At 39.6% G+C, this 17555-nt stretch overlaps 1 protein-coding gene across 1 annotated transcript; it reads left to right on the top strand.

Moving 5' to 3' along the window:
* The first annotated feature begins 1522 nt into the window (after positions 1 to 1522).
* LOC140238254 (uncharacterized) lies at positions 1523 to 17287 on the top strand. Its single transcript, XM_072318190.1, has 7 exons — positions 1523 to 1582; positions 4857 to 5105; positions 7247 to 7543; positions 8939 to 9615; positions 9914 to 10139; positions 10871 to 11014; positions 16869 to 17287. The coding sequence occupies exons 2-7, from the start codon at positions 4934 to 4936 to the stop codon at positions 17285 to 17287; spliced, it is 1935 nt and encodes a 644-aa protein (XP_072174291.1). The 5' UTR covers positions 1523 to 1582; positions 4857 to 4933.
* Positions 17288 to 17555: the final 268 nt, after the last annotated feature.

Below are 17555 nucleotides of genomic sequence, written 5' to 3'. Positions count from 1 at the left end.
CAGCTATGTTCACTATTTTTTTCTAATTGACACTCTTCACAAGATAGAATAAAATTGTGCATTTCCATATTGTGTTATCATTATCAAAAGAATGTACCTGAAATATGCGACTGTCATGTGTGCTGCCTGGCCATCGCGCAACACAGTTGGTTATCCTGAACTTGGCATCGCATGCCAGCTGAACATACACCTTCCCTTTCGATTTATGTAAGCGTAGTCGTCGTCCCCGATGTGGCATCCGTGGAGACCGATATGCGTGCAGTCTATCACGCTGACGACTCTTGGGAATCCAGCAATGTTGTGAAACTGCTCCACAGTTGAGGCTTCAACTTCTGGAGCATGGGGGAATTTGATGACCTGAAATTTGTTCTACATCTAATTGAATATTTCGAATAACATCATTAAAAGTCTAAAGTACAATACTCACAGTATATGGTACTTACATCTATGTACGTGACATTTGTATTATTGTTAGTTTGTTTCTATACCGTTTACATTCATATACCTTTTCATCAGAATGATCATTTAAATAAAAAATTATGATGTTGAATAAATTATTTCTTCACATCATTGACACCTAACTTTATATTACAAGTGTATTTCATTTTCTCTTATTTTTCTCATATCTATATATATATGTACATACAATGAACTTTTTCATTTCTTTGTGTGGGATGTATGCGGTGCATTATGTGTGCGTATCATGATTCACTGCTTTAACTTTGCATATTGTACTTATAAGTAGTAACGCTTTCAATGGAGCGTAACCATTTGACACATGTTATTGACTTGTACATCAATGTATGAGAGTGGAAATGTTTTTTGTTTTGTTTTGCTGTTATGTATTTGTGTGGTGTTTTGTTAATTTGTTCTTTATGGGGGCGGGTGCTACAGTTTGGTGTGTAGACCTATATGTTCTATATGTATATATGTGCATATATACATATAGAACATATTATGTAATACAGATCACAGGGTATTGGTTTCAATTGTCTAGAGGTATTTCACTTACTTTGTGGAATGGGTAATAAGGTAAATAATTGTGATCATATTATGAAAGTTATTAAAAGACGTTGATGTCTCAAGCAATCTATTGGAGGCAGATTTTTCATTTGAAAAAGTTATAAAGGATTTTGAAATAATTTATTTAAAAGATGTAATATGAATTTAAGAAGAAATGCACTTAAAAAAGTGTGCAATAAACTGCACATTAGCTGCTTGCTTTAAGTTTACACTTGTATTCTGATGTGTATGAGTGTGTGAATATAATGCTAATATGTAATGACATTCAAATATTATGGCCTAAACAGTGTTAGCAGGCAAAACATTTTTTTTTTATTTTTTTTATTTTTAGATAAAGTATTATGATTAAAAAAAAAAAGTTGCTGGATTAATGATTGCTGCCCTCTCAGGCCACGTACAGACGACGATTCTATGATGATCACTGTAATCGGATACTGTTCAATAAACTATCACCGCATCAGTGCACTGTTCAAGTACAGCTGGATGGAGTTGAGAAAGGCTCGATTTGAAGGCTGACAAAATATCCTGAGCTGAGCTAAACTGACTGTCTGCAAATTCTGTAAGTGTAGTTCACTACTGGACATTTGACAAGGCTAGGACTGCTGAGTTACAAGTGAATGTTCGCAAACAACGTGGGAGAAATGTAGCAAGGCAAGGCAAGGCAGGCTGTCAGCTGCAGCGTAATGAATAGATCTAAATTTTATTGTAACTAGGGTCCTACGCTGCGGTAAACATTCGTTGGGCATTCGCCTTAGAACTAGTCCCAGCCATGGTTGTTCATGGTGGCGAGTGGCACGGTGTTCATAATAAAGTTTTCAGTTCTGAACATTGCTGAAGTGAATGTGGTGATATCAATAGCGCGGTAAACATTCGTTGGGCATTCGCCTTAGAACTAGTCCCAGCCATGGTTGTTCATGGTGGCGAGTGGCACGGTGTTCATAATAAAGTTTTCAGTTCTGAACATTGCTGAAGTGAATGTGGTGATATCAATAGCGGCTTGCGGCTTGATTGAAAGTCGGTATCTAGTTCTAGAAATTAGAATACAAAATAAATTTTACAAAGGCAAATAGTTCTAAATGTACTAACGTTGTTCTTCTGCAGGCACAAGGCCTCGGCAACAGCATGCAGGCATCGGGAGATTGTGCTGCGGTGTATGGTTGAGGGGTCTAGATTTCGCGCACGAAAATTTGTGATGCTCTTATAATAGAAATTATTCCACAATCGTACCTGAATTTCTCAATAAATTTCACGAAAATGCAGAAAAATCACCTCCCAGAATCTCCTGATGATACGATGACGGAGTAGTGCGCTGTCGCCGTTTGTATGTCGGACTTAATTTTATGCGTTAAATTTCTCGGGGTATGTAAAGGTCGCGCAGCTGCCCTCTGTAGTTTCATGCGTGTAAGTGTCTGCCCCTCTGTGGCTGTAACATGCTTCGGCTTTCGTAGAATATTATAAACATGGAGCTGTATTTAAACGTATAATACAGCTCTATGATTATAAACGATCTCGATCGAACAAATTACGAATTCTATCGGCTACGAACGAGACAAGCAAGATGACACGCCTAGGCTACAACATCCTTAAAACAGATTTTAAGCTAAGGTAGGTAAATTACAAGGTAAAATATAGGAAATTTAGTGAAAAATTTGTTCGAAATCAAAATTTCTTACCTGCTTCCTTCTCATGTTTAGCGGTTGTCAGGTAGGGCCTATGTTTATTCCATGGGCGTATCCATGACGCAAATCTCTCGTTTGAAGAGGCTACACCCCGTAAATAATGCCAGTGTATATCTTGGCAATCAATGACTTAAAAACCAAAGATATAAAACACCTGTTTCTTGACCCTGGCCTAATCTAAGCATCAGTCATCGCCACAGCGCCACAGGGGGAGGGGGGCACCGCGAAAGGAGGAGATTGTTTTGGTTTTGTCATGGGCTATGTAGCTCCATGGTGCGTGTGTGTGTACGTGTGTGTGTGTGAGTGTAGACTGGCAAATTGGCAATGCACTCCTTCTTATTCCTGTATTTTCGTTATTTACGGGTCAATTTTTTTCGTTCGAAATGTAAAATGGATGACCATAGAATTTTTCAATAGAATATAAAATTGAAAACTTTAAAAAGGATAGAGAAAATTGAGTTCACTTTGAATGGTCTGCCACAGGCAGATATCCTTATCATGCTCTTACGTAATACAACAGCTGCTGGAGTCATCAAACCCTGGCTTGGCCTCCAGGTTTGTCACGCCTGAGCAGAAAGTTTATTTGCAATGGACAAATACTTCGACTCCCAACTCCCAAACGAAAAATCTTTAACGAGGTATATCACCCCACTTTCTTCGTGGAAGTTGGGGTCTTGCCTCAAACGAGGGATTGACGGCATGTCGGCAAATTTTGCGCTTAGTCCTACACGTAATATCGCTTGCTATACGCAGTTTCGCTATGCGCGACCATTAAGTCCCTGCGCGAGGTCTAGTACCCTTACTATACACGGTGGATACTCGCAACAGAATCATATACTGAGCCGATCGCCATGAAATTGAGGGCAATTAGAACTTGAAGGTCAGTAGGGATGGCATGGTTCTTTGCTGTAGTGCGCTGTAGATGGCCGTCCAGCATGTTGACAATATGCATGATGCCATCCCTACTGAAGCGATATATTCGTCAGTAAGAGAGTCTAAGGGAGAGAACCTTGGTCTGAATGTGCGATGAGGCCGAGGAGCTTGATGGAGTGCCTCCTCCTCCTCCTCAAGTTCTACCACATACAGTAGGCAGCCATTTTGTTTGTGGTGTGACTGATTGTTTGCATTTGATCTGAACCAAACGCAAAGTTGCGTTTGATCGCATGGGACTTGCGTTTAAACGCAACTTTGCGTTTAAATGCAAGTCCTTTCAGCAACAGACTTGCGTTTAAACGCAAAGTTGCGTGAGATTTGAAGGACTTGCGTTTGATTTTTGGAGTTGCGTTTAAACACAAAGTTTCTAGCAACGGGGCCCAGTTATCATCTTTAGATATTTCCATTTGACAGCTAAATTACCCTGCTGAATATAACATAGTGACCAGCTTGTTAGTGTCACCTGCGAAAAATGACATCACTGTCCCAACTCTGCATTTTTGTCCTATCCTGTCCTCAAAATCACCGTTTTCTAGCTATACAAAATGACCCCTTTTAGGAGCAATCTCAAGAAATCGGACTGGAATAGTATTACTAGTTTCATACAACTGCCCTGTACGTTTCGGTTACAGTTTGGTTGATGACAATAGTCAGTTGCACTGTCGCTTATTCTGTAGATAATAATGTTTATAATATCAAAACGTGCTATCATATATCTGGGTTCAAATCTTAATACCAAGTACGCAGGGGATAGCATATGCCCACACAGTGCGTGAACAGTATTAACAACACCCATCTATTACTATACCTGACAGCCTGCTGCTTGGGTCTAGCAAAAGGGATGCACTGAAGCTCGACGGTTCATTTTCACACTGCGGTGAAGAACCCCACCAAACCATATTCTCCCCTACACCTTGCGACGGAAACACTTCCTATATGGAAATCAATTTATTTTGAGCATGCTCCAACGGACACGGGTCCAAAAAATGCAATCCGCTTTAATAGATTAAAGGTCTGCCGATCACGACTACAAACTTGCAGCTCCGCATCCGTGATCTTAATAGAATATACCTTCTCTTCTCATTACAGCACTTTTGTTTTCATCATTTCTCTTGAGGTAATGGTCTTGGTCTTGAAATACTATTCAATCTTTTGTGGACGTGTTTTACAACAGCAGTTAGATCTTACTTACAGTCTTGCTTTTCGCTCTCATTCTGACAGAGACAGAGGCAGTTACAACAGTACACGGAGTCTTTGCACAACGGGCCGCCGTGGCAAGGAACGGCCATTGGAGCACGATGGAGCCATCTAGGACGCAGAGGCTGAGAGCCTGGCTTCGGGAGCGCTGGGGATGGGTGGTGACCGCATCTGCTTTCTTCATTAACTTCATCATATACAACGTGCTCTACTGCTACAGCATTTTCCTGGTTTCCTTCCAGAAAGAATTCGGAACTGGTACTGCAGTCACAGGTAATTTCACTTGAAATAAAGCAGTTATATCGTATAAAATTCTTATTTCTTGTATATTTACATTTTCACAAAAAAAAATAGCTATAGAGATCATAACTGCATAATCATGTGGGATATGTATAACTGAAAAGATGTATTCAGTCTTTTTGATTTAAAACAAAAAGTTTTTCTGCTGTTTCAAAAGTCACAAATCAAAAAGAAATAATTTGTGCTTTGGTTAAAGAGAGTCTTTGACCATAACACAATCACCTTCATGTAATTGGTATTTGTGGTTGCTACCACGTTTATTGCTTGCAAAAAAAAAAGTGATAAGAAATATATTTTTTTTTTTTTTTTTTTTGGGGGGGGGGAGGGGTTTCTCAAGCATGTCAAACTTAGAATTCCAAAGATTTCTCATTTTCGGTCTGATTGTGATAAAACCTGGACCATTGTGTCTGTTTGATTTTTCTTTCTGTTTGTCCTTTATTGTGTTCGTCCAAAAATTATCAATTCTTTTCTTTTTCTTAAACTGTTTAGTTTTTAAACGAGTTGAGTGTGCAACGAGAGATGGTATTCCAATAGAAAAAAGTATCTTTTCCCTTTCAGAAAAGTGTTAATTTGATGCATTAGATCGGCCGAAGAAAAGTCTGACTTTACAAGACAAAAAGAAGTAATACACAAGAACACGACCATTTTCCGACATGTTTTTATTTTTCACCTTAAAAAGTGGTTTTGATAAATGTGACTCTATGAAAAGTCTTTGATTTGTTGTGTTTATGAACATTATACCACTGCCTTCAAGAAAGGTCTACCTATGGCCGTCACGGTCGAAAATGTCACCGTGAAACATCCTCCAGGACAAATTCTGTTTGTTTGTTGGTTTGTCTTTTATTCTCTAGACAAGTGAAAGGAAAATGAAAGTTTTTCTATACTTATTGCGGATTTCTCAGCAAGGATGTTGACAGTCCCGTATCAGGGCGTCTTGAATGAAACGGAACGTTCAATAACACATTAATGAAAATTCTCGCAGTAACTTGTCTATACAGAGTATACTTGCTCGACTTTGCTCCAAGCTCCCTTCTTGATGTGAATGTATGCCTAATTCAAAAACAAAGTTATCACTCCCAAAAAGTGCAATTTGAAAACCGCATTAACTTATTTTTATTTTTTCATACAAGTCATATTGTGCAGTGTTCTGTCCTGTATCGGCATGAATTTACAGAGCATTCAAGCAGCTGCAAGAGTATAAAGTCACTGCCTACTTCTCTGAATAATGTCTGTTGAGTATCAATAATACAGATCTCTTTGAACTGGGTATGGGCTCTTTTATCGAGGCATATCGAAGGAAATTATGTGGAAACAATCATGGTAGGGTATATGATCCACATTGGTTAAGTAAGAAAAAATGCAGATCTGGATCAGCTGCTTCAAACTATACATTGCCATCTGATTGTCATGAATATGGTCACTGCTTGTTCGCAGATTCAGCTTTATTTACAAAAATAAGAATTATTTTGTAACCACTCCTATGAAGTAAAAAGGCGACAAATGACCGGTGAGACATTAGTCTTCAAAACACCACGCCTTTGATGACAAATTTTCAAGTGAATTTCAGTAATGTGTACTTTCAACTACAATTTATACAAAAACGGTGTGACATTTTTATATCGTAACGGCATCGAAACCTTTTTATTTTAACTACAGTTTCTGCACGACACATTTTTTCCTGATATTCAAGATCTTTGCATTTCCTTTGATGTTTAATTGCCATTTATGGAGCTCTGTCGAAAAGTAGGTGAAGACTTTCCCTCAGGGCTTTGAATTCTTCCATCAGTGCGAACTGAAATGCACAAATTGCCAATATTTCCAATCAGTCAGAGAGAATGTTTAATCTCTAGAGATCAGATGTATGAAAGTGCAGTGATGTGCACCTATAGAGAAAGGCAGACTCTATACGTACAGCACAAACATAAACACATACATACAAACACACACACACACATACACAATAACAAACAAATAAACAAACAAGCAAACAAACAAACAGCCAGATACACACGCACATACTCACATTTACATGCATACTCGCACCCACAGACACATGAACACACATACCGGAAGTATTCTTGTTTTCTATCTTTATGATATTCAACTCTATAAAGGCTGGGTCGGCTCCCTGGCAATAGGCCTTACTTGCTGGACCGGCCTCATCGCCAACCCGCTCATCGAGCGCTTCAACAACCGACTCATAATGGTAGTCGGAATCTGCCTTTCCTTCGTCGGCCTGTTTATCACGTCTTTCATGCCCAACTTGCGGTCGATGTACGCCTCGTACAGCTTGATGTACGGGATCGGCGCCGGGTTCACGATGATGAGCAGCGCCAATCTCTTGCTGCAGTACTTTCCGACGGCCAATTCTACCCGAGCCGTCAGCATATTCATGGCTGGGGCAAATATCGGTACGATGTTTCGATGGGAGTAGAAAAGAAATTGAATTAGGTGATTTCGTGAAAATTTCGGCCCAATATCATACATGGGGAGGATTATTCGGGCGATATAATACTCATCCCAGCGAATGATCACGTACACATGTCCATATTAGTAGTCTTTTTTTTTTTCGATGCATACACAGAATGAGAACAGACAAAAGAATGATGTAAAATGAGAGCATTGTTATGATCTGGTATCCATTTATCATCAAAAGAGTTCTTGACAGTTCAATTACAAAATAATGTAAAAAAAAGTGATATGGTTGATGAATCGCTGTGTTCTGAGGATGAGGATACCACATAATTCAATTCTATAATTCTGCAAAAGTTTTGATAACTTCATAATTTGTCATAATTATTACAAAGGATACGGAGTTCTCCTTGGCTTGTTTGTAGGGCAGTATGATAGGCTAACATTATTCAGACACCGTCTACTTTTATTCGTGGTTTCTTGTGCTCTCCTGTAATTCAAGTTGGGCCTATACTGATTGCTCTCCTTACATATTAATGTATAGGCCTATGTTTGAATTTTATGTGAGAGGCTTTGAATTTTATGTGTAGGCACTGTCTACTTTTATTCGTGATTTCTTCCCTACTGGAAAGAGCACAGTGTCCCACAGTGAGTTCACAGTGTGTTCACATAGTCGACTATGTGAAAACGCTCAAATGTAACAGTGTGAAGATGATTTCACACTGTGGTATCACGGTATTGACAGAGTGGTATAGTTTTCACATAGTAAGGCTTTGTTTCACACTGAGAACTAATGACTCACATTGTGTTCACACTGTTAAAACGCTTGGATTTAACAGTGTGATGAGATTTCACAGTGTGTTCACACTGTGTTTCTCACACTCTGGGACACTGTGTTCTTTCCAGCAGGGTTGTGCTCTCCTTTAATTCAAGTTGGGCCTATACCGATTTCTGTCCTTGCATATTGTATATACAATGTATAGTGTGTGAATTTATGTTTGGCACCTCTGGAGGTGACTACTTTACATCCCTTTTATGCACAAACCATTGATATCGTCGGTTTGGTATTGTTCAGGTCCATCGATCCACATCATTGTGCGCATTCAAAGCGTGTAGCCTCCATTTTTATTATGAATATGACTTATATGAACCATATCGTCACCTGATCGTGCATGTGACTCGCACGATGTTCATGGTCACCCTCAAATCTTTGGCCCGTTCAGTAAAGTGTGCGTGTATACGTATTGTGTTGTGGTGTGCATAATCATTATGTGTGTGTGCGTGTGAGGTACCTGTAGAGGGAATTACTGCTGGATCGACTGATAGATTATAATGAGTAAATAATGATCTTTTCTTAACGCCAAGGCGAAATTACTTTCGTGACCTCTCTGCAGGCATGATGGCAATGGGGCCACTCATTCACATCCAGGTGAAGACGATAGGCTGGCGGAATGCCTTCCGGGTCATGGGTTCTCTGATGATGATCGTCGCTTTACCACTCTCCTACCTCTACGACCAGCCATCGCCTGCAACACTGATGTCATCTTCCAAGGACCATGGCAACGGGGTAAAGAAAGATGAGGCAAACTCAAAAAGGGACGAAGAAACGGAAATTGGCAGGGATAGCTTGGAGAAAGAGCAATTTCTTCCGGACGTCCGTGACAGTTCAGGGTTGTCGACAGATGAAAACAATAATGTTGATACGAATGTTAGTGTGGACAAGTGGCAAGTCTTGAATGGCACAAACGCGTCATACTCACTGACCATACCTTCTTCACTCAGGGAATTACCCCAGACGAATGGGAGCGTTGTATCGTACTCTAAACTGCCGTCCAGTGACGAAGATGCGACTGCTCCTGAAAGGGATAGGGATGGAGATGTCCCTGTCAGTGCAAAGGAAGGCACAACTGACAGTGAACAATGCACAGACCAGACACTGACAAGTATTCACCAAAAGAGGCGAAGTTTGCTTGTGAGGGTTGGAGTGGCGCTGACCTATCCGGACGTTTGGTTGTTCTGCATAGCAACTTTTTGTTACGGGTTGTGTGCTTCGTTCTTTTATGTCCATATGGTAAGAACTTTGTTAATATATCGTCCTCTCATTATCAGGTAATATTACAGGTGGTAAGGAGTACATGTACGTAGTTTTGCAGATAATTTGAAGGAGGAGTCATGTGGAATCTTTGATCATACAGATAGGCAATATAGCCTTGAAATAGAAAAACGGAAGATGTTTCAATTTGAGAATACGTTATTCATTTCTACAGTACGATAGAATACTTGTGTGATTGTGTGGTATTAGAAGGAATGTTTCATGTTGATGGAATTGTTGGTTTTTTTTTCCTTTTTTCGTGAATTCCGTCACACAGGTTCGCTACATGCTGTCCATAGGTTTCACCGACGAAAACGGAGCCCAGGCCGTTGTTGCGATTGGGGTTTCGGTACTCGCTGGCAAATTCTTACTCTCATCTGTCGGCGACTGCATTCCGTTCCCGAAACTCTTCCTCTTTCTGATAGCCACCTTCGTAGGCATCGCTCTCTCCGTTAGCCTCTTCTTCGTTACAAACATGGCGCACGTCTTTACTGTCATTGTCTGTACGTTAAAGCAAGGCATCTTTTCTCTTTTTCTTTTTCTTTGTGATGTTTTTTTTTTTCCGGGATAGGGGTGGAGGCGGGGTACATATGCACCTGATATAGTTATAGTTGTAGATATAGTTATAATGGCGGGATGCTTGAAAGACCAGTTCTAACACCGGAAGAGCTACACATGTTTGAATTTATATTATGGTGATTATCAATTTTGGTGCCCGAACGAGTATGTTGTCAGATATACATTAAGTGATTTTCAAAATATGTGATGATTAATTTTGTGCATCTTTTATTTGGGGGAATTCTAGTGTTTACACTACATTATATCAAAAGTATATCAAAAGAAAAATGCAGCTTGTCACTGAAGGACAGGCATGAGATGATTGAAGTGGTCATTTCCAGCCAATAATCTGCAAAAACAGATCAGACCTCACGATGTCGACGAGGCAGCCGCAGGATAAGTGTTGCTTATGACGAGTTCTCGCGACTGAAGTAGTTTTTTATAAAGACTAGCATCGATCCGTCACATTTGAATGTATCTGGTCCATTTTTAAAGTCCAATATCATACCTATAACATAGTATATGAAATGAGGAATACTCGTTTTGTGACTATAGATCTGACAAGGTATACATTACCATGTATGCAAATGGAAACAGTTGAATTGTGTGAAATTGTCATGCTGTATCTGTATTTATTTTTTTATCATTTTGTTTGTTTTCTTCTGTTTTTCGGCAGTGATGGGGCTGTTTGTAACCAGCATCTGCGACACACTACCTTACTCGGTGTGCAACCAGATCTTTGGACTGGCCCTGGGTCTGGAGACGTGGACATTAGTGACATGCTTCCATGGCACTGGCTACCTCCTTGCATCGGTCTTCGGTTAGTTCATCATTTGCACATGTTTAGAGGCCACTGTCACTCGATACTCGAGCTGTCATAAAAACATTATAAAGACTTCAGGAAATTGCAGAAGTTCCTCTGAGATTAAACATGATAATTTTATGATAATTAGATGGAATCCTACAGTTTTACAAGTTTTCACTGTACGTTTACTTTGCTGTGACATCAGTCCACAATCATTTTTCTTTTTTATTGTAAATTATGAGAAGATCACGTGGTCGCCCTTGACTAGTGCGCCATATTGCTGGATGAGAAAACTTCAACATCGTGTTATGTCAGGCATGGATAACGACTTGAATATAATCTACAGAGAATTTCAATTTGTTTTTTTCTAGCATAAGGAAAAGGTAGGCGTACTTGACGTACCTCTTTCAGAAAATGGGGGAAATTATGATACCCTTAATACTCTATATGTCAGTATATCGAGAGAAGGAAATGTGTACTTTTCATTTTCAAAAAGTGACATTTTTAGGAATTCTCTTCATGTTTTCTTTATATTGTAGGTGTGACGTCACGAAATATTGCAGTCTTCTCACCCAGCGATAGCGTCATCGAAACTTTCAAAGTTCATAAACTTATGAAACTTTTAAACGGATTATACCTCAAACCTCACTCTTCCCTTTTCCTGATATCGCCGCATTCACTCAATCCATTTAATCATAACATTCCGGTTTCATTTTCCTGTAACACGCGCAAATTATACCCGGGATGCATAAAAAAGGGGGTCATTGCAAGCGGCATTTTAAACTGCACTTTCGGATTTCATTGTCATGCGTATATGAATTATTGTTGGCTAGCTATTACGAGTATTATCATTGATAAGCACCGTGTGAAATTGCTCAAGAAACTTGTATAACCATCAGTTGCCACATGTGCGTGAAGTGACAGGCGTCGTTCGACACAATAAATGTGAGTCACGATGAATAACAGGATAAAAGCAAACTTAAGGTATTGGATAAAAGGACGATTCATGGCGATATTTTGATTATCAAAACCTTTTACTTCCGACGGTTAATCTTCAGACAGTTTCCTCTCAGTGAAGATAATAATTCATTTTGTTGGTCCTCTTTCATTCATACAACGTGTCACAATGCTGTGATATAAAACAACGTAAACCCAGTGCAGTTGACTGATAGAAGAAGAAGAAGAAAAGATGTTTTATCGTTGCCGAGCAGAAGCGATAATGTATCAGTTGTGGCGACAAACAATCTTTTGTCCTCACGTGGTATAACATGGATTAACTTCCACTGTCATTGCAAGTATAGGCCTGTCAAGGAAGAACTTTTTGGCGAGCCTACACACCCCTCATTGCATACGTATAGACAGGCGACTGAGTAAACTACCCTGTATTTATTTTCCTTTTTATATATAATATAAAATAATGTAATATGATATAGTAATGGTATAATATAATATGATATGATATGATATAATATAATATAATATAATGTAATGTAATATAATATAATGTAATATGATATGATATAATATAATATAATATAACATAATATAACGTAGGTCAATTAATCTATTTTGATAGCTCAGAAGTAGTCATTCTAAATCCTGTAGGGCTTTATCTCAAACTCTCAGGTCACATTGACTTGATCGGTCTGTATTATCAAACTATCCGCTGAAAACAATATAAATTAGATCATGCCGCCGACGTTTAGTCCATCCACTGTAGCGGCACTGCCGGCTTGGCACTGCGGACTGAGCCGAAGCCACCTAATACCAGTTTAGAGGAAACCAAAACCCAAGTATAAATGATTGAGTGAAACCAGAATTCATGTTTTTTAAATGGAATGTCCAATTTTCCTCAAACTTTCACCGGTGAGTTCAACTAATATTGCTCAGCAATATTAGTTGAATTCATGTCATCAGTGAAAGTATAGAAATGATGATTTTTTACAGTTTCAGTGACGTCATTGTTGGACAAAGAGAATACTACAGTTCATGACGTCATTATGAACAACAATATGATACATGATACACACACACACACATATATATATATATATTTGCATGACAAATTCAATTTTGCGGAATTCTCCATAATTTTCTTTTGTTGTCCACAATAACGTCATGAACAGTAGTAATCTCCTTATCCCGCAGTGACTACACTGAAAATTTAAAAATTCATAACTTTTGAATCGACTGTTTAATTTTTTTCAAACTTCAAATGATATATTCTACTACTATTGCCACTTTCACTCAATCCAAACTTATATTTGGGATTTGGTTTTCTTAAATTCACGATGAAAGAATCTCCAATCAGAGAATAGTCTCTGTTCTCTCTCTTTCCCTCTGATTTCATCACTGGTTCATGAATTTAACGTTATTTTAGAGAAAAGAAAAGAAAGAAAAAAACTTACACATCACGCTCCCCCCCCCCCCAAAAAAAAAGAAATTTGGTTTGTATAAAGCATGTACAAACATTTTCAAGTAGCTGCTCTCCCGAAAAGAGATCGCATTGATTGATTTGTAAGATATGAAGAGAAGGAACCAGTTTGGGAGTAGCGCCCATCGCCTAAACAATGTCATCTATATTCCTCGCTTGAGTTTACGCAGTGATGCGTGACTGAGGGGGTATGCAGAGTATACGGTGTGATTGTGACTGTACTGGTCGAGTGCATGAGGTGAAGCAATGCCCAACGGTCTCGTAAGGTCAATTTGAAATATTGATTTATGGAAGTAGACCAACAAAAGAAGCTCATTTTCACTTTCCTTCATGGGCGCCTGCTGCTAGTCCTGTATTGTCCGCTGCTGGGACGGGATATTATCCGCGCATATCGATAGAACGTAAAGGCCGTGTCACACCTTTCCGGGCAAGCCTTGCGTGCGACTTACAAAGAACAATTTTTACTACCCGGAGGTCCCCGGAATGAGCCGCACATGACAGTACCTAGAACGTATCTCACCCGTAGTCACCCAGAGGTGTGCACGCAAATCTTTTTACCCGCAACCATGTTTAGGCCCTGTCACACCTTTCTGGGCAAGCTACGCAGGCTTCTTGCGTGTAGGGGTTTTCCAGCATACCGGCAATTTTTGAGGGCGCACAAGGATTCGGGGGAGTCAGTGCATGTGTCTTACTTGCTGGACGCGTTCTACTTTATTCTACTTGCGAGTTTACAGTGTGACCTTTGTACCAGTCGCGTGGGGGCTGACAACTCAGTGAAAGAATTCCTCTGATGGAATGGCAAAGTCCCACGGAATGTCATTATCTTGGGCTGCATACGGGGACTGCGAAGTACCTGCGTGGGAGTTGCCTGTGAAGTGCTGTCGCTAAGGGCCTCCTACTGGCGTTCTGCGTGGACCTCTCCGGGCATTCCCGCGACTCACCGGAAAAAGTTTTGGTCATGCTCAAAACTTGGCTGCGGTTAAATCGGACTTGCGTGAGCACCTCCGGGCAACTACAGGCGAGATACGCGAATAGATACTGTCAGGTGCGGACCAACTGCGGAGAGAATATTGTCAAACTGGTGAAATTTCTGGGCCGTTTATGGAGTTATGTAAATACTTCAACTTTGAAATCGATTTATACAATTTTCATTCTCCCATTATTTGATTATGCCGATATTATCTATGGATCATCGGCGGCAAAACACACAGATAGACTACAAAAATTACAAAATAGGGCACTGAGAATAATTCTTCGAGTAAACCCTTATAAATATGTCTCAAATCAAGAAATTCATACACCGCTGAACCTTCAAACATTAGAATCCCGGCGCAAAGATCATTTGTATTCCATGACATTTAAGGCCATAAATAATTTTTCTCCATCGTATTTAAAAGAGATGTTTAGATTTTCTGATACGCCATATAATCTTCGTTCTGTTGGTACTCTTGTTCTTCCAAAACCCAAAACTCAATACTGCCGCAAGTCTCTTAGTTATAGAGGATCGTGTTTATATAATAGTATCAAATTTTCAATTTAAGTGTATTTGTAGATGTATTTTTTTTTTCTTCTTCTATTTCATTGAAGCATAGATGTATATTTGTTAAATTCATTGATCTGGTTTACTGCCATCATGGTAATAGTGTTCGTATAACTGTAAGGTAGTAGTGGATGTTATTTTAATTCTGTGTAGTGTAGTTTTTTATGATACAAGTTTGCATGTTAATTTCAGATATACCGAGTGTGTTTTCTTCTGGACCCCTCGGTAGAACAGCTCCACCATGAGGGCGGAGCTGAGTAGGGCTATCCAGCCACAGTTTCAAGTACTTTTGTGAAAATGTCTTTGTATTATTCAAAAAGAAGTGATGTACATATTTTTTTATTTTGCGGAAATAAAATCAATCAATCAATCAATCAGCTCCGGGGAGTAAATTTGTTTCCCCGCAAGTCAAGCCGCAAAATCCCCAGATACGGTATGACACAGCATGAATGAAAATTGCAAACATTCTTGTTCGCCCGCTGAAAATCTTCTACGTGCTGGAAACTACCTCCTCGCCACAAGCCCGCGTAGCTTGCCCGGAAAGGTGTGACACGGCCTTAAAAGTGTGTATACTTTGTAGCAGGACCGGGTCTTTTGCAAAGTCGTATAGTTATGTGCCGTAATTCAGGTGAAATTACGTACTAAATATAAACACAAAAATATCGACATTCCAAACTAGATATAAAAATGGTTTAAGAAAAGAGAAGAGATGTGAAAACAGCGTTGTTTATTTAGAGGATAGCAGTTGAAAAAAGAAAGATCGTTACCGAGTGTCGTAACATCACAATTTAATCAAGTTTAATTAAATCTAATTTGTTGCTATAGTTAGTACAAGCTTCTTTCCAACGATCACTGCAAATTCTCACAGCCCCTCCCCCCCCCCCCAGCCAAATTTGCCAGCCCTATACGCGTTCACATTCCCCATGCTTCACAAGCCATTATTTTGTGACGACCAATCGACAAATCATAAAGGGGGATAAAGGGGGGACACTTGCATCTTTATTAGCCCGTGGTTCTTTAGTTTCCATGAACGCCATTCTACGGTTGATCCAGGGAGGTGGATTCCCTGGTTGATTGCGCCTTGTCGCATTGAAAAGACACGACCTATAGCTTTGAGCCACTCCATGATGGCCTCCTCACTATGATAGTGTACAGGTCAGTGATCAAGACTGAATAGACCAACAACCATGAAAAAAATCAGGGGCCGAGGAACGGGGAGCTGCGGTAAAAAACAAAAAAAAACAAAAAACAAAAAACAAAACCATAACAGCAGCAACAACAACAAACAAACAAAAACAAGCAAATAAAGCAAAATAAATAAAAAATAAATTGTAAACAAAATACAAAAATACAACAAAACCCTAAAAAAAAAGGGGGGGGGGTTACTGGCAAATGGTTAACTCGTCCCCTTATTTTGATATATATATTTATGTATTCATGCATAACTGGCATAACTGTCTCCTTGCAGGTTTTTCTTTTCGTATTTTTTTCCCTCTTTTTTTTTTTTTTTTCTTTTTTTGGCTGTATCGTTTTGGGATGATAGGAAATTTGCAAGCCATGCTCAGTCTAGGGGGACGTGCATCCTACAATGTCTGTTGTTCAACTGCTATAGCAAGGCGTATCTAGAAAAAAATGGAAAAAAAATGAAGAAAGTATGACAAGTATTTAGAAATTCATGTTACCACATAGACCCTACGTGATGTTGAGGTTATCATGAACATCATCAATATAAGTCAAGATTATTGTGGATGCATAACACTACATTTATACCTCCTTTCAATGGTAAAGCTAGAGTGGGGTATATAATATTCAAACTCAAGCGGAGGTGTCGAAGGAGTTATCACCCTTTTAAAAATCGATCGCCATTGTCTTTTTCTTTTTTGGACCGCATACAGGCGTGAGCGTGGACCTGACAGGCTCGTATGACGGTGCAATCTGGGCAACCATCGTGATCTACGGCACGGCGGGAACATGCTGCATGCTGGTGCCCATTTACCAGCGACTCTTCGCTCGGGAACGCTTCTTTTTTCTGTCTTCAATGAATAATAGCAGCTGTTGTGTGCGAGACAAGGTAACTGACATCGAGAACGATGTCGACTTCAAGCGCGTAAAAGGTGCTGAAGCACAGCAACGCGCTGATGACACCGTGGTCTTAGGAAAGAAAGTGGTCAGCGAGGCTACGAATACCAGCCGTGACGATACTCATGAGCAGGACCGTGTGAAGGGGATATGGGTGGAGTCGTATGCCAGGGACTGTAACAAGTGTGATGTGAGAAGCGACCCAGTCATCGTTGAAAAAGTAACGACTCTGTGAGCTCACAAATAATATGGGGCATAGTTATACCTCACTAATGGAATCAGGTTAAGCGATTAGTGTACAGGGCATCATGTGACCTTACGTAACAATGCACATAACACATTATTAATTCCTACGATGTTGCCGATGTGGAAAACAAATTGCCAACACAGAAAAATGTGCTATACTTAGATGACTTTCATGGTAAAGTTCACTATCTCATCAACGTTTTCATAGAGATTGTGTCAATTGATTTGTTTGTTTTTTTCCACCACTATTTCTTTGA

Source organism: Diadema setosum, chromosome 14, assembly GCF_964275005.1.
Source record: "Diadema setosum chromosome 14, eeDiaSeto1, whole genome shotgun sequence".
In the NCBI taxonomy this organism is placed as follows: Eukaryota; Metazoa; Echinodermata; class Echinoidea; order Diadematoida; family Diadematidae; genus Diadema; species Diadema setosum.
The sequence above is the reverse complement of the archived record's forward strand: the minus strand, read 5'-3'. Positions and strand labels throughout refer to the sequence as shown.